Genomic DNA, 25,579 nt, shown 5'->3' with positions numbered 1-25,579 from the left:
ACCGAGCAGAGCGAGGTCTTGGCGAGCCAGAGGTCTCATATCCCGGAGAAATGATGAAAAAAAAATTAATGGATTAATTTCGACTTGTAATTAATACAATAATTTATTTCATTGTATTTTAATATGTTTACAAAAAACCCCGGCCCTGTACATTTTTGAAGCATATATTCGTGATGTTTTTTGTTGTGCTTTTATGTTGTTTTTATATATATTGTGTTCTGAAGTGCTTTGATCATGTTTTTTTATCTGATTTTTTCCTGTTGGCGCTAAAAAAGCATCGCTAAGAACGATGTATGACATATGTCGTCATACATCGTTTTCTTGGCGACGCTTTCTTGGCGCCAACAGGAAAAAGTCGCCAAAGGTGGGGTATATCACATCAGTTCCAATTCTGATATTATTTCATATAAGTATTATACTGTTTCCAAATTCATATATTTTTCTCTTTAATTTTGACATTTTTCATATCAAATTTGAGTAAAAATAGATGCATGATTTGAAATTATACAAAGCTCTATGAAACTTAAGAGTAGCAAAGCAGCAGTTTTGTGCAATATTTAAATAGAGTTTAAAATTTGAATTATTCTTGAAAAATCTGAAAAAGCCCAGGCGTTTCATCAAAAATCTGAAAAAACACAAGTTTTTTTTTAATCAAAAACCCATTGTGGGCTAAGCTTTTTGAAAACTCCCTGCGTTTTTTCAAACCCTGATCTCTTGACATAAAACAGACGATGGTTTTTTCTACCGTTTGTACAAGGAAATTCACGTTTGTAATAGTTTATCTAAGTTTGTACAAAATTTTTAATTTTGGTTCTTACACCCATTTGCATTAATTTACTTCACGTGTGAACTATTGTCAACAAAAACATTTTAACTCTCTGCCCCTCTCTCTCTCTTTATGAATTTGCATAAAAAGTCACTCAGAAAAGTACAAAAGGGTATAATTTCAAACATTCTTATAAATATTATATAACAACAGTTCAACTTTAATTTAAAAAAAAAAAGATTCACAAAAACAATATGCAACACACACACACACATTGTATGGCACTGATAACAAGAGTTTATCTTGGTAGAGTTCATTTATGTTTGATTTAAAAAAAAGAGAAACTCTTATATTGGCATTGCACTAAAAACCATTGTTAGCAGAGTAAACCGGTTCCCCTGATCTCTGTTTATCATATGGAATCGGTCAGTGGCGCAGAGCAGGGGGGGGGGGGGGGTGAAAACACCTCCCCCCCCAGAGCCTTTATTTTAAACATAAAAGCAAATTTTAATACAGTAGTTTATGTATATGAAAGGGCTGCTTTGATCAAAAAATCCCTTGAAAAGATATTTTTGATTTAAAAAAAAAAATCTCCAGAAGCTATTTTTCATCAAAAAAAAACCTCTAGAAGGTTTTTCTGGCTGCGCTAGTGGAATCGGTTAATCTACTGCATATCAAGAATCATCTTATCACAGCCAGGCTGGAAATATATTTATATACCCGTGGTGTAGTCAAGGGGAGATGAAGGGTGTGCATCCCCTACTTTGCTTTAATATTGGCGTCCTCCACTGCTTGAAAGTTTAACACAAGCACTCCCTCACTTTTGATATAACATGCTTGTTAATATTCCTCCAGCTCCCCCCCCCCCCATTGTTTAAAGATTACTTTTTGTATTGTTTAAAATTAAATTTGCAATTTGAAATAATTACATGTATCTTTGCTCATGAAATCCAACAGTACAGTAAGTGCTGCAATGGCTGGTGAAACTTCAGGTTGATCATTCAGAATATTTTTGAATGATGCTACTGCACCTAAAAGAAATTGAAAGACATATAAAGATATTTGTCTGCAGAGGTAGAAAGCATTGGTCTGCACCAGGCCATAGTACTGAAGAAGAAACAATGATAGAGCCATAAGAAATTTGAAAAATTAAATATGCAGAACGTTAAACTTGCCCCACATAAATATTTGCTTTGAGATGTGAACTTCATGTTACAAAAAAGTAAGTCCCAGTATGATTTAAACATAAAATTCAATTAACATGTAATAATCAGTGTTCGACAAAGCCCGGACGAGTAAAAAATTATCTAGATTACTAGTTTTTTTCACAACAAGAATCTTTCAGATGCCAAGTTGCACTAAATTTCCCTGTGAACTCCGGGAAATAACTTGACTGCATCTAAAATGTTTTCCAGGCTACTAAGAATTTACAGTTTTTGTTAAACTTTGGTAATAATCATTAAATGATAAATGCATATTAGATGGAATGATTTCCCATATCTCAATTCATCTGCATGATGAAGTTGATTCAGTATTAATATGTGCAAGCAAATTCAGTGGTGCCGACTCCATGAGGCCTGAGCCCCCCACCAATAATTTAAGAAAATTATTAGCTATTTAATGCTTTCTAAACTCAAATTTGTCTTAGTATTTTTTATTTTCCTTGTTTGAAGATAGTTACCTTGTGAAATACATTCCGTAATGAGTTAAAACAATTATTACAGTAAAAAGCAGGTTAACTGAAAAGCAGAAGCGATTGAACAACTTGGCTGTTCTTCATAACCACAGAGATATTTTGGATAAATTGAATATTTGTTAAGTCGTCAACGACTTCAAATTCAGTAATCTAGTCAGGCGGTCGACATTTGCACCTTTCTAAAGACAGCTCTAATATTGGTGTTTAGAGCAATTTTAAAAATCTCTATAAAATAGAGAATTAACTACATACACAATGTTAGATTAAAATTCTGAAATATTAGTACTATTATTTTATTACGTATTACTATAGTACTGCATTAGTTTTTTTTCAAATCCTTAAATATTTTTAGGGTATAAGACCCTATAAAAACCGGCTATTTACATACTATATTAACTTTATTAACTAATATTAAACAAATTAACTTTGGGATATTATTTTTATTTAATGAACTCTGAGTCTTATTCAAAGCAAGTTTAAATTAGCTATTTCACTTAGAATCAAAGTGCGACAGGAATATTTTATGATTTTTTTTAATGATAGTTTAAGATTTATTTAAATATAATTTCAATCCTTTTATAGATATATATTCACTGTTCTGTTATAGTCTGAAAACAAAATTATTATACTATAAATTAAATTAACTTTTAACGAAAATACCATACAAGTATTTTTTTTTTTTTTTTTTTCGTTTTTCAAAGCCAAAACTTGTGTTGAGTTAGCGAGAGTAAAGTTTTCGGGATTCTAAAGTTGATAATATATTGCTCTAAAATGCTTAAAAAACTGTAAAACTTTCTTTTTTCATCTCCAATTAAGAAAATTTCCTGGGGTTAGACCCGCGGTATGCCCCCCACCCTACCAATTTTTTGTGGGTAGGTGCCACTGGTAGTGCCCTTCCGTGCAAGTCAAGTGCCCTACTTTATATCAATGCCTAGCCACGGCACTGCACGACGACTTCCCCCAAAATAGAACTGTAAAAATGTCCCTCACTGAAAACAAGTGACATGATCTAATTGAACCAGAAAATTTACGTACCAATTCTTAGAATAACTTTGAAAACGCTATGCCACATATTTTTTGTTTGTATAAATCATAAAATATGTAAATTGGCATTTTCAAAATTCAAAAACCTGAACTTTTACTTATTTTTTTTTGGAAAAGGGTGGGGGAAGGGACGGGGGATTGATTACATACCCCCGGATCACAGGTGACGTTTAGCCCCCCCCCCCCAATAATTTTTGAAAGTCGGCGCCCCTGAACAAATTATGTGACTGATTTCACTTCAATAAAAAATTCTCATCTTTTCTCTTTTTTTTTTAGATAAACAGTTGAGCTTCTTGATCAATATATTTGAACATGAATTGATATTCATCTAAAATAATTTAGTAAATAAAAACGCTGTTCCCGTAAAATTATTTATTATAAAAAATTGAGGGTGGCATTATTTAGCAATTTATAAATGGAAAAGACATAGTTTACCTAATCAAATTTTATAAATAATGCAAAAATACCTACTTTCGTTATCCATCTCGTTCAAAATAAATTTTCAGAATGGGTCAATTTATACTAGAAAAGAAAAATTAATTATTATCTTAACAATACAATAATACAAAAAATAAAGAATTTTGACATTCTAATCCTTTCTTGTAACAATATTTTGAATGCACTGCAATATTCAAGTGTTAAAATCTTTTCTACAAGTTAATACAATAAACGTGTAAGCTAAGCATTTACGAATTTTTTAGCTAAAATATCTACATGTTTCTAAAATATGACAAATAGAAAATAATGACTGAAGACAAACAAATAACGTGAATAATATTGGGTAAGTATGTCTAATAAACTATAAAGTTGTTATGAAAACCAATATTTTGCTGAATTTACAGACATTGTTCGTGTGGGATCCAGCTTCAAAAATTTCCTAAGTATACCGCTGATGTAAACATTAGTACATTATCATTAGTGGCATTGCGGTAATAGAATAAGAGATATATTTGATTGGCTTCTCCTCTTCCATACGCATGAGGAAAACCAAATATTGGTTGCGTTCGAAAACGGTGCCCGGTTATCTAATCTTGTTGGATGTTGATCATGACGTCTGTGAGGGGCCTAAGCCCCCCCCCCCCTGCTCAAATGTGGCCCCAATTCTAGTGGGCCATCCAGGCAGGGACTGTACCCGAATATCCTACTCCATCCAGTACCACCGAAGATGGCTTGAAATTGCATTTTGTCCTCAATATTGAGTAATTTCTCGGGAGACCCACGGAACCCACTCCCAACTTACCTCTACTTAGGGCTTATACAGACTTGTGACTGCATGAAAAATGCCGAGAAAAGAGAAAAGTAAAACGAGAATTCGAGTTTTCACCATGTTTCTGATGAGGAACCAAAGAGGCTTAAACCCATGAAAATACAATAGTAAAGAGAGTATTTCGTATTAAATGAATCGTTCATCATTCTTTTACAACGTTTCTTAGTAAAAAACTTACAAAACCTCTCATTTTTAAATATAAAGAAGAGTTTATAAGCCGTATAAATACAAGTGTTAATATACGCTGTAGTACCGGATTTTCGTCTGCTACAGTTCCCACAATGCACTGCAGTGAGGGTTTTTACCCGCAGTGACGTCAGGTAAATACTGTTCATTGACTTAAATTTTGAAAAAAATTTAGAAGAGCACTTTAAGCACTCATTCTTATACCATTACAAAGCACTGCCTAAAATTATGATTTTTTGCTCTTCTTTCTTTACTGTTCAGCACAAAGGTATTTATTTATCTTACTAGTGATACTCGCACGGCTTTGCCCGTAATAGAAAAATCAAAAGGTCTTTTGGTTCGCCTGTATATTTACAAATAATGTATGGTGAATTTTCTCGCCAGTTGGCTTGTACCCACCTTACGGTTCCACATTATGATAATTTCGTATCTCGCCAATTGGCTTGTGCCCATGTTACGGTTCCACGTTATGATAATTTCGTAATTTACTCGTCCATCTTATGATATTTTTTTTCTTAAAATTGGAATAGAAAAAGAACCACATCGAATTTTCGAAAAATCGCTTCGAGGTGCACACCCCCATGCTACATACTAACTTTGTGCCAAATTTCATGAAAATCGGTCGAACGGTTTAGGCCCTATGCGCGTCACAGACATCCTACAGACATCCAGACATCCTCCGGACAGAGAGACTTTCAACTTTATTATTAGTAAAGATTATCATTCTGTTCTTGGTACTAGCCATTTCTAGCCTTTAATTTAGAACAATTATCCCCTTCCTAACATAAACTAAAATTACGTTTTTGAAATTTCATAATTAAAGGAGTTTCAGGAGATATCTTCCAAAGCCCTAATCCTTGTTTCGTTTTAGCATGAAGGTGGCTGTGATCAACTGGCAACTGGCAAGGCAGCTTCTTCACCACACACCCAGCTTTTACCATTTGATTTAAACATAAAATTCAATAAACATGTAATAATCAGGGTTCGACAAAGCCCGGGCCAGTAAAAATAACCCAGAAAACTAGTTTTTTCAGAACAAGAATCTTTCAGATGCCATGTTGCACTAAATTACGTAACTTGACTGCATTTATGTTATGACATTTTTATGAAAAAATATATGTTTTCATGAAACGGTGCGGCAGACAGAATTTAAATGGGAGTTCAAATCATATTTCAATTCAAATAGGAGTTCCTTTCGGCATGATCTAAATTAATTTTTATCCCCTTTTTACACGAATGAAGCTCATAACATTTTAGCACTTGTTGGAAATATTTCTCTAGGAATATTATGCTTTTCACGAAAGAAAAATAAAGATACACGTGAGAATATTCAAGGAGCTTCATGCGATCAATTAACTTTTACGACATGTGTGATTATGTCAAAAATTAACTTTTAACCAACATTTTAGCTCTAAAATGGGAAAAGAAAAAGGAACCAGGTTGGGAGACTTTGAATTATGGGTGAATTCCAGGAAAAAAAGGGACATGACACTTGAATTTAAAAAATTAATATTCTATCACTTGCCATACACCATTCTCTTCAGAAATACATGAGTTTTTTTGAATCTTAACTTGTATTTTGCAAATAGTTTGATGGCGTTTAGAAAATTAAGTGCAAAATCAAATTTTCTCTTTGTATTTTTACAGAGCAAAAAATCTCTTTTTTGTTACATACTGTAACTTCAATAAACTTGTTATCAGCATATAATATTTATGTTAACTTTTATCTTTTGAATGTCTAGTTAAACTTTTTGATAAGTAATTTAAAATTCCTTTTTTTTTTCAACCATGAAATAGGTCCATTACTAAGGTGACAATTTGATGTCCTTCCGTTACCAAAATACTACATCTCAGTTAGTTCACCAAGAACCTATTGTGTATAGAAACTAATGTTTTTTTATACAAAGCAGAATTATGTCCCTTGTCAAGGCGGCATAACTAGAATTTCAATATAGATTTAATTTATATGGTTTTTAATGGTAACGGAAGGACAAAAAAATACGGTAAAGGAAGGACATTTAACTATAAGCTATTAAAAAGGAAAATTTTTAGACAGCTAGTAAAAAACAAACTATTATTTAAAGTTAGTAGTCACATTTAAAACAGATATATTGTACACAGTAATACTGTAATATTTACAGATAAACAGTAATATTTGTACACAGATTATGTGTACTTTTATGTAAAAGTTTAACTTTTGCTTAATTTTTTCAAAAACTGTTTCGTGATTTTATTTCTTCTATTGTATGTGATGATAATCATGAAACCTACACTTAAAAACTTCTAAGCATGTGAAAATCATTTTGGTATGACATGTTTGTGATATGACAAGCCAATTCAAGAAAAAACATTTGCTTAAAAACTTGAAATTTACATTAGAACAATACAATACTGAAACTACTTTCAGACTGAAACTACTTTGTTGCCACAAGTCACAGGAAAGGACTGTTGAGAGCATTGATTTAACCGTTAAACGTACTGCGAAGAGATCAGCAAATTCATAGATCAACTTTCAAAAATATAGAGAAGAAAGGATCCAAAAATATCAATTCTCATCCTAACACACAAAATGCGCTATTTGAATCCTGTAACAAGTTATGTTATTGAATATAGTAAGTACATCAACAAATTGAAGGATATTTCACTTCAAAGTCAACACACTGACTTTGAAAGGCAATAAATGATGTTGAAAATGAAGATACAGCTGAATCAGAAACACCAAATCATAAGAGTATGCCAAATGAATCATTAACGTTTGAACAAGTTTTGCTAGTTGGATGTAAGGGAAAAAAATTAACAAAGAGCAATGTTGCGCAGGTACTTCATATAGAAGATGAAGGAATAGAATTAGTAGTATCTTGTTTGAGAGTGCGTAATAATGTGGGAATGATCTTCGTGTTTGCTGAGAAAGAAGATAAATGTTCTATGGATTATGATTGTATTTAAAGAATTAAGAATTGTAACAGTTGACTCAGGCATTAGATATCATTGTTTCAGACTGTTGACTAAGTTGAAATTTACCAAGTTTAATTGCTTTGGACTTCTTGTCTTTCCGTTACTGTCCTTCCGTTACATTTAACAAATACATAATTCATATGCTTAAAATAATTATTTTTTAAAACTAAAGGTGAAATTTTAATGATTGAACACTCTCGTATGTACTCCAATTTTTATAGAATTTTCCTTTTCATAGTTTAGCTGAACGTTTGGTGATAGCGTGAAAATCATGTCGAAAAAATGTCCTTCCGTTACCGTTTTTTAAATTTGATTTAAAAAAAAAAGTTACTAACACAAAATTCTTGGCCTTGGCATTTTTAGCAACTTACAATAATGTGTATAGACGTCTATGCGTCAGGTTTTGAAAAAATATGTATTTTGATATGCTAAAAGACAGAAACGCAACGATGTTTTTTGTAAAACTGTCTTTCCATTACTGCTGGGATTCACCTATTATGTCCAAAAACTATTGAAATCAAGTAGAATTCTTTCTATTGAAGTTAAAAACGGTATGAGACTATGAGAGCGTGTCTCGACCACATAAAAAGAAAATTTGAAAAAATAATGCTATGAAACGCAATTTTTATTACTGAGACACAAACGCATCCCTTTGCATGAAGAAACTGTATTGAATAGGCTAATGATGAAGCTTAAAAGCGTTTTGCGTTTCAGATTTATCAATTTCATACCCTTATTCACTTAAAACTCCTTGGAAGCTTTTGCTACAATATTTTTCTTGTTGGGAGCTCATGAATCCGTCTCCTCCCTCTCCGCAATAAGAAACAAAAAGAGTAATAATAAATGGACAAATGGAATAAAAGTGACAAAAAGTTATTTTATCTGTAAAATGTTGAAGGAAAATGCAAATTTTGAACATTATTTAGGAGATTTCTAATAGATTCTGTATAAAATTTACCTTACTAAAAGCCACCAAAATGTACGCTTCAAACATTTTTTTTCCGGAAAAAAAAATGCATAGTACAGACCAGTGGCGTAGCCATGGGGGGGGGGGGATAGGGGTGTCAGAACCCCCCCCCCCATGAGCCCCAAAAAATCATTTTTCAGTCGCACATGAAGGGTTCTGTTTATGAGCTAAAAGATTTTTATTTAATATAATAGCTTTTATGACGGTAAAAAGCTTATATTTTTCTGTTTTGCGCAACATTTTTTCTCTTGGAGACAGGGCTTTCCTTATGACGGCAGTATTGATCAAGGTATTTTCACGCCACTGGTACAGACACATGACGATCTTCAGTTTAATAAAAAATGAATAGATTAATAAACTTAATAGATAGGGCCGCAGAGAGAAATTCACCTTTCCTTCTCTCTATTTTTTTTCTTTTTCTTTTGTTTTTTAAAGGAAAAATATCATGAAAACCACAGGGATGTGGAGTCGGAGTCGGACTGATTTTGGGGTAAAGGAGTCGGAGTCGGAGTCGTTCGAAAACATGCCGACTCCACCTCCGGGTTTTTTTATTTCTTTAATTTTCACTGACTCTCCTAGCATTTTTTAAAAAACTGGCTACCTATTAATTTGATTACATGCTATTAATAAGAAAATGGTTGTTATTGTGGCAGCCAGCTGGCTTAATTGTTTATCGAGCTTTCTGTAACAGCTACCTACGCCGTCTCCTAGTTTGCTTATTTTTTAACTTTATTTAAGTGATAGCAACTGTCAACAAACAGTTTTGTTGCCTAACATTTCCTAAGTAATCACTTTCAAATAAAAATAATAATATATTTTTTACCTCCATCTCAGTAATAAAATAGTAAACGGAATGTATGAATCGCTTGAGTAAGCTAGGAAACTTCTGAGGGTGCTTGGTAAATTCAAATAAGTGTTGGTTTGGCTCGAAAGTGCAAATCCAAAAGATCCGATAAAATATAAATGTTTTTTTTTTTTTTAATCTAAAGACTTTATCTAAGAAAGCTTGGTTATAACTAAAAAGTTAAAAATAAAATCAGTACATGATTTCTTGGTTACAACACTCAATAAATGTAGTTAATCCTAAAATATTCTTATTAAGGTTAATTCTAAAGCTGCCAATAAAACTGAAGTTAAAAATTGAACCAAGAAATGTAGCTATAGTAAAAGCTATTCTCACAAAGCTGCATACCGCCGCATTTTGGGTAAAATTTGCTCCAGACGTACATGTACCCGACCTATCCCCGTTTTCGTTGAAATTTTTAAGATGAAATTTAAGATTTAGGGGGATATAATTGGGGAAAATTTTCAGAATTAAAATATTTCAATTTTTATAAACTCTGATATTAAGTTGAGGTGGTGCCTACCAGATGGGTGTCACCGGGAGGGGGAGGACCGCCCCCTGTCAAAAAAAGGTTTTAAATAACCAAAAAAAAAAAAGTCCCTCAAGTTACAGCTTTCAAAAATTGAAATCACAGGATTTGATCAACATCTGTTAGCTAAACATTAAAGGGGATAGTGATGGGCATAATCGAGATCTTTTGATAATCGAGATCTCGGGAATCGAGTACTTCTGATAATCGAGTGATTGATAATCGAGAACATTTCAAGTCAATCACTCGAGTGATTGATAATCGAGATCTTTTGAAATCGAGAACTCGAGCGATTTGCTTCTCGAGATCTTTGGAATCGAGTTCTCGAGCGATCGACTTCTCGAGATCTTTGGAATCGAGTACTCGAGCGATTGACTTCTCGAGATCTTTATAATCGAGTACTCGAGCGATTGACTTCTCGAGATCTTTATAATCGAGTACTCGAGCGATTGACTTCTCGAGATCTTTATAATCGAGTACTCGAGCGATTGACTTCTCGAGATCTTTTGAATCGAGATGTCGAGATGTTTTTAATCGAGATCTCGAGATGTTTCAAATCGAGATCTCGAGACGTTTGAATCGAGTACTCAAGTAGTTCATTTTCTGAGCTTTTCCAGAATTGAGTTTACTGCTACAGGGGTGCTTACTAAAAAGGGGGAGGGGGCATGGTGCAACTTGCGCCATTGGCCGGTTTTTTCAGAGTGTTTGTTTATTTCATTTTCGGAAGGGGTGGAAGCATGGCGCAGCCAGTGCCACTAAAATTTTGAGGTCTAGTTTTTTGAGAGGGTTCTTTAAATCTCATTTTCGGGAGGGGGGAGGGATCCATAGCGCAGCCTGCGAAACTGAAATTTTTAGAAGTGATTTTTTGAGAAATTTTTAAATCTCATTTCGGGTGTTGGGGGGAGCTCTCTAGACGGATGCCCCGTAACATTTGATAGGGTGCGCCATATCGCCCAGCGAAAGGGGGTGGGGGATACCCTTAACTTTTGGAACAGTTGAATTCCCGAGTTGTTTTGGCAGGGGTACGCTCAAAATAGGAATGTGCCATTAAGCCTATCATTTAGGGGTATAATAAGGGGCGAACCCTCCTGGCTTTTAGAAGTTATTGTATTCATTGCTTGTCAACACTACTGTTAGCTTATCAGAAACTAGGAGCCCGGCATTTGGACGACCCGGCTTGGAGTAGTATAAACTTTTATAAGTTTATGGGTGGCGGCTAAAAACCTGGCAACGGTCCCTTGACTCTTGGTGGCCCTCAGGGGGATTCCCCGGAGTGATTGAAATGATACGCTATCACCCCCTCTCCCTTCGATCTCAATTTGTGTAACGGGTTGATTTCTCGATTTTTATTTTTTTACAATCATTTTGAGTGATTTATTCGAACGGCTATGCATTTAAAGTAATGATTCTCAGATATCACGTGATTATTTCGAACGGTTTCGATCTCTCAAACATGAAGTTAATTATGTAAACAAGTAGGGGAATCGTTGCTCTGCGCAAAAGGACTCATTTATTCTTGTTTATTGCTTTTGCTTTTGTGTGTGTGTGTGTGTGTGTGTGTGTGTGTGTGAGTGTGTTCTTGTTAGTAGAATTATATTAATCTGACTGATACATGAGGTGGGAGGGTAAAATATTTCTGGCTGCGTTTTCCAGAAGATTGGGATTCCCGGCGCATTGAAAGTTACAAGTGTGGCTTGAAGTGCATTGAAGTTCATGATTTTTTTTTCTTTCTTGATTCGCTCTTTTTTATTTTTATTTTTCATTCGCTGACTTAAATATGTAATTAAAAGCGCAGGGAGTGAAGTTGAAATGTTTCTGAATGCATTAAAAAGAAATATTGAAGATTGTCGTGTGGGATTAGTTTTAGCTTCCACTCTTTGACCCCTTTTTTTAATAAAAATTATATTTTATACAGATTATTGTTTTTTTTTTTTTTTTTTAAATTCCATGCGCAAGATATTTGTGACTTCTTGTGTGCGTAGCATTAATTTTTGCGTGCGTAGTTGAATTTAAATGTCTTTCTCGTTTTACTCGCTTCTGGTTATGTCATATTCCTTATATTTTTAATGTCATATTCCTTATATTTTCATAAATGTTGATTAGTATATTATTTACTCAACTTAACAATTTGGAGTCAATTGATGTGCTGATTTTATGAGTTTTTTTTTTTTTTTGTAAAGTGTGTTGAGGCAAAACTGCTGAAAATGCTTTGGTTCGCGACGGTCCATTTTGGAATTTAAGGTTTCGTAGCTGCGCTTCATTTTCCGTGCGCTGGTCCTCAAAAAGGACAAATTGATTACCAAGTTTCTCTGAAAAGCAGATTACGTATTGGATTTTCAAATTATCCGACACGCTCGATAACCGAACATTCGCACCAAGCAATATATTATACAAGGGTTCCCACGAGAGAGAGGGCGGGGGGGGGGGGGGGGGGGGAGAGCCATGGCGCAGACCGCGCCATTGAAGTTTTGAAGAGAGAGGGTAACTTATAAGAGGGCTTTTCGTTTTATTTTAGGGGGCTCTCGTTCTGGGGGTTCTTCGTCGCATTTGAGGGATGATTGTCATAGCCAGGTGGGGGGGGGGGTGATGGGCACCACTGCATTATAAACACATTGCGTTAAAACGTTTTACAAACGTTTTGACATGGTTGTCACAGCGTTAACAATCGTTTTAAAACCTTTATCTCAACGAAGTGTGCTCTCTGAGTAACCCAATCCGAAAAAAAAGCACTTCAGAAGCAATTATTTGATTCTGAAACCTTATAGAATGACAGAGGTGTTCGTCTGTTCCTGTGAGCAATGGCGCGCCTCTTATGACAATTCCACCTCCACCTCCCCCTAAGAAACAATGATCCGAAAACGAGCTAAGACCACCTTAAATTCTCAATTACACAGTTTGTGCAATACTAGTTCAATATATTTTTAAGTTTAACAACTCTCAAGTTTAAACCTGCTAGTGTCGCCCAAAGACCCGCCCATATTATCATTATCACTCACTTTTTAATAAAAATTGTACATATTTAATCTTAATAACTGTCAAGTTCAAAACAGTATGGAAAGCGTTTCACCGCCGAATCACACCAGGGGCAGATACAGAAAACCATTATGGGGGGGGGGGGTCGTGTTGAAGAAAGCCCCCCCCCCCACCCCCATGAACGAAATTCCCATTTTTGATACGAAAAATGTCTGGACGTGTTTTGGAGTAAATAAAAAGCATCAAATCGATTAGGAATAAGGCACCTAATTGGAGATAAACGTTGCAAATTAATTTCATGAGCAATGAAACGAAGTAGTAGTTCAAATATTTACTTTAAAAAATAATTAATGAAATGAAAAGATACTGTCATCGTTTGCATTTTATGCATGAAGTGTTTGAACACAATGCGTACGGATACTGTAGGTTTAGGGTGGGAGGGAGGGGGTCATGACCCCCATGACCCTCCCGTTGTATCCGCCACTCATACAACGCATGCCCCTCCATAAATCCGCTCATATGATAATCAACAATTTTCGTTCGAAAAATATCGTTCGATTATTATGAAATCTCTCAAATATCGAAAATTTGACGCCAAACATTCAACTATAACCCCATTCGAATAAAGCAAGCGAAAAGCAATCATTCGATTTTAAAATCATTCCAAATCTATCCATCCCAAGAGCGAAGGCGCGACACCTATGAAGCTCTTCCCCCAGAGCAATACCCCCAAAAGAGACAAAATCTCCTAAAAATTACAATCCCACTGTTTGTGTCAAAACTTATTTGCACCCATAAGAAGGAATTACAGTTAGAAACTACAGAAGTAAAACTTGTTTTATTAAGAAATAAATAAATACCTTTGTGCCGAGAAGTAACATGAAATAACAAACGTTTTGTATCCCAAATATACAGAGTACTGCAGAAACATTGTTTTGGAGTTTTAAGGTGCTCTTTTTTCAACAAAATAGTAAGCTTTTGCATGTAAGGGGCCATTCATTAGTAAGGATGATTTTGGCAATTTTTGACCCTCCTCCCCCCATGTAAGGGTACGGAAGATTTTTCAAACCCCTCCCCCTATTCTTACGTAAGATTCCATTTTGTTTTTCAAAATAATAAAATAACGAATCTAACATCACTGGAATCGAAATTAAATTTACTATTATTAAATTAAACTTTTTTGTGTAATTAAATATTTACTAGAAAGTAGGAATTTAGACTGAATGTTTTTTCGACATTTTTTTGTATATGATGCGATACTAATTAAAAATAAAACATGCCATGCATAGTGCGATTCTTTTATTATGTTTAACATTATTCATTCTTTGTAAAACAAATTAAAAACAGCTTATCCTAATACGTTATTTATTTTCCAGACGCAAATGAAATATATAATCCCTGTCAAATAAATCACTTGACCGCGCAATTTCAAATGTAAAACATCGACTTGGAAAATATTGCAAAAGAATAGGTTTGAACCCCCCCCCCCCCCCAAATATAGACATTTTTCCAATCCCCTCCCCCTCAAGACCCTTACGTAATTAATGAATGGTCCCTAAAGACATCCAGTAATGTCCCTACATCCACAATCTCATTTTGCGTTGAAAAAAAAAGGGTTCCTTGACACCCCGAAACACGTGTCTGCAGTAATGTGTGTAGTTGGACTCTAAAACGTTTGTTAACACCTGTTACACTTGTATCATTACCAAATGGTATAGTCGAAGGTGGACGTAAGGGGGAAGACGTCCCCTCAGGTTTTCAACTTAAGTATTCCGCTTTTTACTGACTACCTGAAATACAATTTTAATTTTAATGCCTCTCAAGTTAGAAAGGATCTTTTAATAAACAAGCATTCGACAGCATACATTCAATTATAACAATATTCGAATGAAACATTCGAGAGACAATTATTTGATAATAACACCATTTAGATCGCAAGGGTATCTATTCCTCAAGTATGCTGGCACACCTTTTAAAATCAGGATCCCCCCCCCCCCTTAAGAAGGATACTCCCTAAAAAAGGCTAACATCCATTAAGAATTTCAGTGGCGCAGTCAGCGCTATGAACCACCTTCCCTGTGGGCACCTCAGCGCAGCCCGTCAGTCACTCCAAATTTTTCTGGGGGAAGGGTACAATGCAAATTTTTTCGGAAGCCAACAAAAACCATGCCCATTCATAAGTAAAATCATTAACTTTTCAAAGCCAGCCCTCTGACCCCCTAAATGATGGATACGCCCCTGCAACTGAATCACTTCAGAAGCAGGGGTACCTCCCTGAGGTCAAAGACGCACCCCCCTCAATATCGCAGAGCCCATCAAAAAATGAAAAATACCCCTTAAAACACCGCCCCTAAAAATGTCAGTGGCACAGGCTACGCCATGACCTCCCCCCCCTCCCTTTCTAGGTGGGCACCCCTATCAGAAGTCAACTATATTGAGAGATTCATTCGATTATCAAATCGGTCGAAAAATACATTGCTCGAGTGATTGACATCTCGAGAACTCAATATCTCGAAAACTCAACATCTCGAGAACTCAAGATCTCGAGAAGTTTAAAGCGAGAACTCGAGCAGTTGATCGCTCGAGCACTCGGAAAGTGGCAATCGAGAACTCGAGCAGTTGATCGCTCGATTACTCGGAAAGTGATATTCGAGAACTCGAGCAGTCCATCGCTCGAGTACTCGGAAAATGATAATCGAGAACTCGAGAAGTTCATCGCTCGAGAACTCGAAAAGTGGTAATCGAGAACTCGAGATACGATAATCGAGAACTCGTCGTAATCGAGTTCTCGAATGATCTTGAATAATCGAGTGATTCGATTATGAGAACTCGATTATGCCCATCACTAAAAGGGGAGCAAATTAATCCCATTCAATATTTTTTTTTAATTATATTTTTAAGTAATCTCAGTTTAGAAATCGCAACTATTTGATAATTTGATTTTCAAATTGAATTTCTAACGTTTTATACTTCTTAGGTTTACAATAAAATACAACGCGAAAATTTCATAAAAAGGAATTAATATTTCAATCTCTGTTTAGGAGTTTTCACCCCTTCCGAAGACGAAGGGGATTTGTAAAAAAAAAAAAAATAATAATAATAATAATAAAAAAGCCGGAGTCGGAGTCGGCAATTTTTCTTCCGACTCTGCAGCCCTGGAAAATCAGAGCACATTGAAGAAAAATACAAGGGTCACCGTTTACCGAAATGTGTTTTAAATATAAATAAAAGTTAATAGTCAGAGCGGTAGTTTTAAAAGTTAGAGTGTAAATAACAAAAGTAAACCAAAGCTTTATTAAGAGGTTCAGAAGGCATGATATTTAGAATAAAAGGAAGTGAAAAAAAAAGACCTAAGTTGTAATTTAAAAATGCCATATCAGTCTAAAATCTTAAAAGTATTTTTACTGCTAGCGCAAACGCTCGTATTTCAAACAACTAAAAATATCAGGCTGGAAATTTCATTATTAAAAAGCAAAGCACTCAAATGATTGAGGGAAAGAAAAACCCAGGGAGTTGTTTCCACAATAGTATTTCTTTCAGTACTTAAATGAAAAAGAAGATAGGGACATAGTAAAAGAAAGACATAGTAGTATGTCACCAAAAATAGCCTAGAAGAGTGTTTTTGAACTTTCATTTGAAAGAATTTCGAGGGAGAGTTCCCAAACCCCCTCCTTTCCCCTTAGGTCATCAGAGATGGCCACCAATTACATCTTTAGGAGGTCAATTACGAAAAGCTTCAAGCAAAAGCGCCACCACTGAAATTCCCAAGAAACGCACCCACCCCATCATGATCGATTGTCTGAAATTTTGGTTTTCGGATTTCAATTCGAAAAAATTCCGGGTATCGTCTGAATCACCCTTTTCCTAAAAATCATCAAAGATCCTCTAAAATTTAATTTTTTAGGGCTTCAATTTCAAAAAAAAAATTTCCGGGGGAGTGCCTCGGAACTCCCCTGACAACATCATTGAAGATCATCTAAAACTGCTCAGGAAATTTCAGTTTTGGAAAATACCGAGGGAGGTTTCGCGAACTTTTCCTCCTACTAACATTACCAAAGAACGTACGTTGACAGTCCCTTTGACGTTACCAAAGATAGCCTAAAATCGTGTTTGTAAAATTTCAATTTCCGGGGTGAGAGCTCCGAATCTTACCTCTCTATATCATCAAAGATCGTCTAAAACTGCCATTGTTAGAGGAACAATTTCGAGCAATTTCTGTCAGCGAGCCCCTGAATTTCCCAACATAATTATTGGAGATAACAGTCGCGTTTATAAAAGTTTCGATTTTGAAAAATGACCGGGGGAAGCGTTCCTGGACCTTTTTCTCCTAATGTTACCAAACCTAGTCTAAAAAATTCCCGGGGGAGAAACACAAGATCTCTTTTTTTGGAGTGAATGTTTACGATTGGGTTCAACCTTCTAAAACTCAGATCTAATAGTGACTTCCTCTTAAAACAGAAGCCAAATCCTCTCTCTATATTTAAGATACTTTAAAAAAAAATGCAGATGTCCCCAATTTCATACACCCAATTATTTTCAGTTATCTTTCAATTGTTTTCACACATTCACGACGGCTGGGTCCCCTTCTTCCGCTGGTTATCTAAACCTCTATCTACTAGGTTCTCTTTTAGGGCCGATGGAAGGCCATGTCATACTTGTCAGAAACTAGAATCTCGCCCTTGAGGGGTTCCGTTGTGGAAATGGAGCATTATAAATTTTATAATTTTTTTTTTGAGGGTGAGTTGGAGCCCAGTGACCAAAGTCTCCTATAGAATTTTTTTGAAGTTGGAAAAGTCCTGAAACGGAAATTTTTTATTATCTTTCGTGACATTAGGGAGGAACGTGGGATCAGAGGTTATCCTCTAGGCAGAGACAGCTGCCCCTCCCTCCCCCCTGGCTTTCAATTGACCCCCCCGCCGCCGATATCCTTAAATGATGGGAGTACCGTAAGATGCAGTGACGGATCTAGCAGGAGGTAATACACGATCCGCGTGTCTTGGGTGACAACAGCTGAGAGCGATGCACAAGAGCGAATCCAAAAAATAAATAAATAAATAAATAAAGAGTAATCTCCCCCTTCCCCCCTTTATTTCCGAGACGGAAGAAGCCCTAACATATATATTTCAGGTCCTTAATTTCCGGGGGGGAAATGGGGGGGGGGAGGGAGAGAGCCTTTTGATCACCACGCCAATTCCTAATGTCCCTTATTTTTCGAGAAATTCTGTAAAATGAAAATTTTTGTGCTCAAATTTTCCGCACATCAAGTGTGTGCTCAAATTTTCCGTTTTTTCCCTTTCACCTAAATAACGTTTCAGCTGCAGACGAGAATAAAAACATAAGTAGGCTTTCGTGTCCCATCAGCTTTGCTTAGATTGGGCCAGAAAACCCTTAGGTCCAGTTAGGGCGCCAAGGGTACCCATCTCCCCCCCCCCCAAGTTTAATGGCGCAAATTCATCCCCAAAATTTTTCTCAACCCTCTTTCCATTTTTTAATTTTGTAGCTCTCTCTTTTATTTTATTAATTTTTTTTAAATATTTTTTATTTCCTATATTTTTAAAACATTTTTTTCATTTAATTTACTTTTTAATTTTTTATTTAATTTACTTTTATAAATTTTTTAAATTAATTTATTTTTAATTATTATTGTTATTATTATTTTATTTGAAAAGTTCTGTACTACGCCAATGACACACACACACACACACACAAACTAAATAAATAAATGAAATAAAATCTAAACAGAATAAAATAAAATAAATAATTCAAATTAAAAATAAATCAATAAATATAATTTATACAAATAAAGTTAAAAAAAATTAAAAAATCCTTCTCCCCATTTTGATGAAGCAACTTGCGCTATAATCCCCTTCCCCCTACAGGTCGCCCGAATTTAATTTTTGGACTCTCAACTTGCCGAATGGAACTCCATTTTCTTTCGAATGATGATTATTTTGCCGAATCGACATATAAAATTTTCCGAACTAGGAAATTTTTGGGAAGTCACAGTGTCCTCTCGTGACCCTCACCCCGCTTCCCTCATCCCATTCCTGTTCACGGGGCTGAACCTTTATTCATCAGATCTCAAATTGAGAGAAAAACACGCGCCAAATGTTGGGGTTCTTTAATTTTTTTTTTCCCAACACAGGCAATGCCCCGTCGGTTTTTCTTTGTTTTTACCTTTGTGCCGTTGCACCCGACTGCTATTAGTTAAGCACTTCGCTTTTATTTAAAGATGCTTTATCAGTAACGAGCGCTGGGTTGTTTCCAGTTGGTTTTGAACCAAAACAACTTGACAGCTGTTCAAAGACTTGCAATATTATTTACCATTTCGCACCAGGCCCGTCATTTAAAAATTTTCCGGAAAGGGGGGGGAAGGGGAGCAAAGGGTTAATGTTCAATAATTTTGTAGGGGAAAAAAAATACTTGCAAAAATAGTAATTTCGTGATATTTCTAAAATTCTGGGGGATCAATTGCCCCCCCCCCCACTGATCGCCCAAATGAGGAGCCTGTATCGCACGCCGGCAAGGAAAATGACTTCCGCAAGTGGGATGTCCAGCCTTAAAATAGTGAACTTTGATATTTGGAATATTATAAAAAGGGAGACATAATTTGATTTTAATTGCATATACTCAATCATCTATACATAAAATTGATAAGATGATAAAAAGCATATTTTAAATAAATGGCAATTTCTTTAACTTTCATTTAAAGAACTTTATTTTAAGCTCCAAGGGAGGGTCCGGGGACCACCCCCTTTCTTACCCCACTGGGTGTATTACTATTGATTGTATCGTTTTTACGCCATCACGCACCAATTATCTAAACAATCTTTGTAGAAGTTTTTTTTTTTGGCAAGAAAGAGCATTAAATGTAGATTTCAAATCAATTACTAGAATATTTTCCCAAAATTTTGAGTTGTGTCACTTTTCCTGTTGGGGTGCGATACTTTAAAATTCAGTATCAATAAATAGCTAATTTACAGCAAATTAAGTATCTAAAAATGCATAATTATGCAATTATTTCAGAAAAATTCGACGCAAAGAGTATTTTAATATTTTGACTATATTTATTAAAAACGTTTAAAAACAGAAAATTAATCAAATTTATATGCATTTGGAGCAAATGAAGGAACTTTTCAACACAACATAGTAGTTTAGTACCATCAATAACACTTTTTCCGCACTGCCCTACTACCCATCATTAGAAGTTGGAAAAAATTTTTGAACAAATTCATCAAAAACATTTAAAAACAGCATTTGGCCGAAAATTCAAATCAATTGCAGAAGATCAAGGAATTGCACTAAAATTTTTTTTTTAAAAAAATAAAGAAAGAAAAAAAAAGTGTATGAATTTTGTTCCCCCAACGTCTCTCCGTACTACCCATCATCGGAAATTGGAAAAAGGTGCTTTTCGTTCCACCCTAACAGGCAGGACTTTTTGTAAAATAATAGTAATAGCTTTTATGGGTAACGAAACATAACAAATGTGAATGTTTGAAATGAGGAAAAAATAATCACTAAATTAACAAGAACAAATAATTACGATCATGGGAATTTAATTGGCCCCAAGCCCGTCATTTATGGTTGCCATGAGGGGGCAATTGACTCAGGGGCGGATCTAGAGGGTGCCATGGGGGCCATGGCCCCTCCCAAAGCCTTGTGATTGTAAGAATTTTTTTAAGAAAAAAAATATTATGAGAAAATAACAAAATTTAACACATGTGTTTTACTGAAAAAGAAGTATAGGCCTTAATTGGGAGATAAATTATATCCCTATCCTCAAAACAAAACTTTTATTTCCTAAATTTTTTTTTTCTTTTACATCATTTCTTGATTCCAACTACACACACTTGGACGATTTATAAATGCTGCTGTTTTCAGAGTATACCTATTGTTCACAAGACCAAAGCGAGCCTTAATTTTCGTTTTTATGGCTTTAATTTCGAAACTAGCGGTAGAACCCCCTTTTCCCATGCCCTTTCACAAATGCCTTGATATGTAGCAAAAAATTGCATTTTAAGTCTTTTATTTGGAAAAAATGTCGACGGAAACTATCTTATCCAGCCCTTATCACTTAACTTGCCTAAAAGCAACTGAAATGAAATTTTTTGGAACTTCAATTACAAACGATTTTTGATAGGACTCCCTCCCTCTCTAGTTTATATCGTGATAATGGCTTTAAAAGGAGGTTTTTGGAGGAGCTCACGAATCTTCCATCCCTTTCTAAAATATGTATAAATACAATTAAAAATCGAATTTTTAGAGCCTCAAAGGCAAATTATTTCCAGGAAGGAAGGATTTTAAGCACCTTTACACTTTCTTTAATGTTAGCAAACATTACCTAAAGGTGCATTCTTAGGCTGGACAGTTGAAGAGTTAGAAGAGCACCACTCCTCTTCTAACTTCTCAATGTATAATAACAGAATATTTTAGTTTCTAAGCTTTGTTTTCAAAAAGGTCATGTTTGGGGCAAGCGCCCGAAACCTGACCTTTCTCCGTACATCACAAAAATAGACAAAATGCGTTTTTAATTTAGTAATTTTCAAAAATTACTCGGAAATTTAAATTTTGAAACATTTTCGATGGAGATTCCTAAATTCACCCACTTACCTAATGTCTCGATACCCCAAAAATTGAGTTTTTAAAACTTCTTTTTTATAAAATTTCTGGGGAGTTCGGAGTTTGTTCAAAAATTTCGGATGGCCCCTCCCAAAACAATCGGCTGGATCCGCGACTGAATCGGCGCACCCTTTGGCTTTGAGAAATCAGAAATCAATGTACGTCTATATATGTGGGCGTGGATTTTGTTATTTTTCAATGTTCTCTGTATTGAGTATACACACTTTAACCTCACCCCCCCCCCCACCCACCGCCTTAAAATTTTGAGATGACGGACCTGATTTGCACGATACACGAACTTAAATATTTGCACACAATTTTCATTTTTGCGAATCATTGACAAGTAAGTTTCCATTTTCTTTACAGGATAATGTTTTTAGGTACAGTCCATAATAATGCCGACAAGTTGATGAAGAATTAAAAGGGTATTGATAAATGTAGACAAGTCTTTCCACGGCAAATTCATTCTGGTTACAAAATTGTAGACAAAAGTGAATAAAAGGTCAGTTGAAGTTTATGAGTTGATTTTTCATTAAAGATTTCGTTGTGTGTACTGTTTCTCAAAAATGAAGAAAAAATGCAAATAAATAATAAAATAAATAAATAAGTAATAAATAAATAAATAAACAAAATAAAATAAAATAAAATGAAAGACATTTTTAGTTAATTCATCGTTTTGCATGTCAGTGAGAAAAAATGTGTTCAATAAACCCCAGCATATTAAATAACTTATGAATTACTTTTCAGTTTAAATTTATTTCATACAGCTTTTTTAGTTCACATATTTTTTTCTTGATTAAATACTGGATTGAATAACTGAGCTGAGATATGAAATCGGGAAAATAAAAAAGAAAGTTCAGAATTATAAATAGGTTTTAACTTAATCACACGACGACGGTTCACACAAACACACACACACAAAAAAAAGAAAGAAAGAAAGAAAGAAAAAAAAATCTTCTCGACCCTTGCATAATAAGCCATGACTCAATCGGGCAAAAAATGTATCCCGTTTCCCAGAGCAAGAGTTACAAAGAAGATCTTTTCTATTGGACGTGATGTCATCCCAAATCTAATCAAGTCTAAACTGTCGCATTTTCTGCAGAAGGGATCCAGGAGTTTCGAATGTATCTGTGTGATAGTTTTCCAGTGGCTTTTGGAAATACTGTCAAATTTAAGACCCTTTTCAGGGGTGTCCACAGGGGGGGGGGGGGGTATGGCGCAAGTTGCGCCATAAAAATTGGGGTGGGGGGGAGGATTTTTTTTAACTTTATTTATAAAAATTTATTTAGTGATTTATTTCGAATTTAAATTATTCATTGTATTTTGTTTTATGCTGTTACATTTTATTTCATTTATTTATTTAGTTTGTGTGTGTGTGTATGTCATTGGCGTGGTATAGAACTTTTCAAATAAAATTATAATGAAAATAATAATTAAAAATAAATGAATAAAATTTTAAAAAGTAAATTAAATTAAAAAAATAAAAATAATAAATTTAATTAAAAAATTTAAAAAGTAAATTAAATAAAAAAATATGTGTTAAAAAATTAAATAAAAATAGTTAAAAAAATAAATAAAATAAAAAAAGAGAGCTAAAAAAAATGGGAAAGAAAGTTGATGAGAAAGAACTTTTTTATCATGAAATTTGGAGTTCAAATGAGGTTAAGGAAAAAAAAGAAGTTCCTTACAAATGAATAGGTAAAGATCAACCTTGAAACAAGAAAAGCGTCTAAGTCATGTGATTGCTGATAGAAAGAAATGCATCATTGACTCATACACGTGTACAAAAATAAATTACACGGAATCAAACAAACTGAGGATTGTGATAAACAATCATCTTGTTTTGAGTCTCCCGAATTTCTGTCTTAGTTCCCCAAAAATGACAAAAATTCGGCAATACATAATATTGCGTAAATAAGGCTTGATTAAGTCATTTAGACTTTGATTATTTGTTTGAAAAAGAAATTTTTGTCTTAAGAAAATCATATTTTAGTTTAACGAATAAATAAGGAGCATAATGTTTGTTCGCTCATGGTGTAATCTATTAATAAAATTTTGTACACGTGTATGAGTCAATGATGCATTTCTTTCTACGAGTATCGGCAATCACATGACTTAGACGCTTTTCTAGTTTCAAGGTTGAACTTGACCCATTCATTTGTAAGGAACTTCTTTTTTATCCTTAACCTCATTTGAACTCTATTGCCGTGTGCAGGTAAACGGCAGTATCTGCAGAAATGATTTTTCGAGATATTTGAAGAAATGTGTGGTGGATTCAATACTAACAATCGGAAAATGTTGTAATTATAAGTTTTTTTCGCGTTTTTTTTTTCAGCGGAAACCAAATAAGTGAGCTTTGTAGAATAAAGGTGACGTACAATAGATGACAAAAATGCAAAAAAATGAAAAATGAAAAATTTGCAGTTACTGAACCTGCACACGGCTGTCAACATTTCAGGATGAAAAAAGTTCTTTCTCAATCGTTGGATTTCTTTAAAAACTCCAGTCCCATGAGAAAAAAAAAAGTCTCTCTCTCTCTCCCCCCCTCCCCCCAGGAATGCGACGTCGACATCGCTGTTTTAGAAACATCGATGTTTTTCAAATATCGATATTTTACATGAGGTGTTTTTTCTATGTCGAGGTTTTATAATTGAACCATCAAAAAGATAGCTAATAAAACTGATTGTTAAGGACTTATGGTTGTGAAAATACTGTTACGATGAACGCTGCATGAATATACAATGATCGGGTCATCTAGAATTTGGTGTCTGACGAAGTGGACTTTTATCGGAGAAAAGTTAACAGAACTATATTCCAGCAAACTGTAAACTAGAATATTTAGAGGTATAATAATTATAATTTCCCCCCCAATCAGTCATTGATTTAAGTACTTAATTTATAAATATATTCTATATTATTACTAATATGCAGTTCAAAGCGTTATAAATATTTTGTGATTCTTTAGCATGTTTTGTGTATTAAATATAATTTCTGCAATGCATCCTCGAAGTTCAGTTGGAAATTAATGTAGTAGAGAGCTTACTTATTTTATTTCATTTATTTATTTATTTTTGTACTTGTTATGTATTTTGAAAAAAATATTTCCGAATTAGTCTTGTAAGGTTCTATTAATCATTAAATGTGATTTTTTTTTGTGCTATTTACATACAAAACTAAAAGATCTTACGAAATTATTCCCGTACATTTGTATTGGTATTTTATCATTTTGCATAAAAGCTATACATATAATTTTAATTCAATTGTAAGTGAATTCGGCATATACTGTGCTCCTTATTATTTATAAGTTTTTATTTCTCAAACACCATAAGGTAATTTCTAAAACTGATTGAATTAAATATAATTAAATTTCATTTTTTGAGACACTATTGTCGTAAAGGGCAGTTCACAAATGATGTCACACTTTGAGGAGGGAAGGGGTTAAAAAGGTTGAAAAAAAGAAGTCATCATTTATGGTCAGCCCTTAAAATGTAGTAGACCGGGGCTCGTTTACGCATGGGGTACGTTTACGCAGTGCCCTTTTCCCAAAACGAGTTAAAACTGGAGAGCCAACAGTCATAGCAGATTGATGCTTCTCCCTAGCCAATATTCTCACAAGTTTTGAGCATCAGTCGAGCTTTGGTTTAGCATGCGTATAGAGAAATCTGTTTTCTACCAAGTCGAGTAAATTTTGTGTTGAACGTTTTGAAGCTTATTGTGAATAAATAATACTTTG

General features: G+C 34.5%; 1 protein-coding gene across 1 annotated transcript in view; it reads right to left on the bottom strand.

The window, feature by feature from the left end:
• Positions 1-4,410, bottom strand: part of LOC129228044 (translation initiation factor eIF-2B subunit alpha-like) — a 28,947-nt gene extending 24,537 nt beyond the window's left edge. Inside the window, exons 1-3 of the mRNA XM_054862674.1 lie at positions 4,351-4,410; positions 3,978-4,028; positions 1,696-1,797 (exon numbers count right to left, since the gene is read on the bottom strand). Coding sequence (XP_054718649.1) covers positions 1,696-1,797; positions 3,978-3,990 — 115 coding nt within the window. The 5' untranslated portion in view covers positions 3,991-4,028; positions 4,351-4,410. The remainder of the gene's footprint in view (positions 1-1,695; positions 1,798-3,977; positions 4,029-4,350) is intronic.
• Between the last annotated feature and the right edge of the window lie 21,169 nt (positions 4,411-25,579).

The sequence above is a fragment of the Uloborus diversus genome, chromosome 8, assembly GCF_026930045.1.
Source record: "Uloborus diversus isolate 005 chromosome 8, Udiv.v.3.1, whole genome shotgun sequence".
NCBI lineage: Eukaryota > Metazoa > Arthropoda > Arachnida > Araneae > Uloboridae > Uloborus > Uloborus diversus.
Note: the sequence above shows the minus strand (reverse complement) of the source record. Positions and strands in the feature narration are given on the sequence as shown.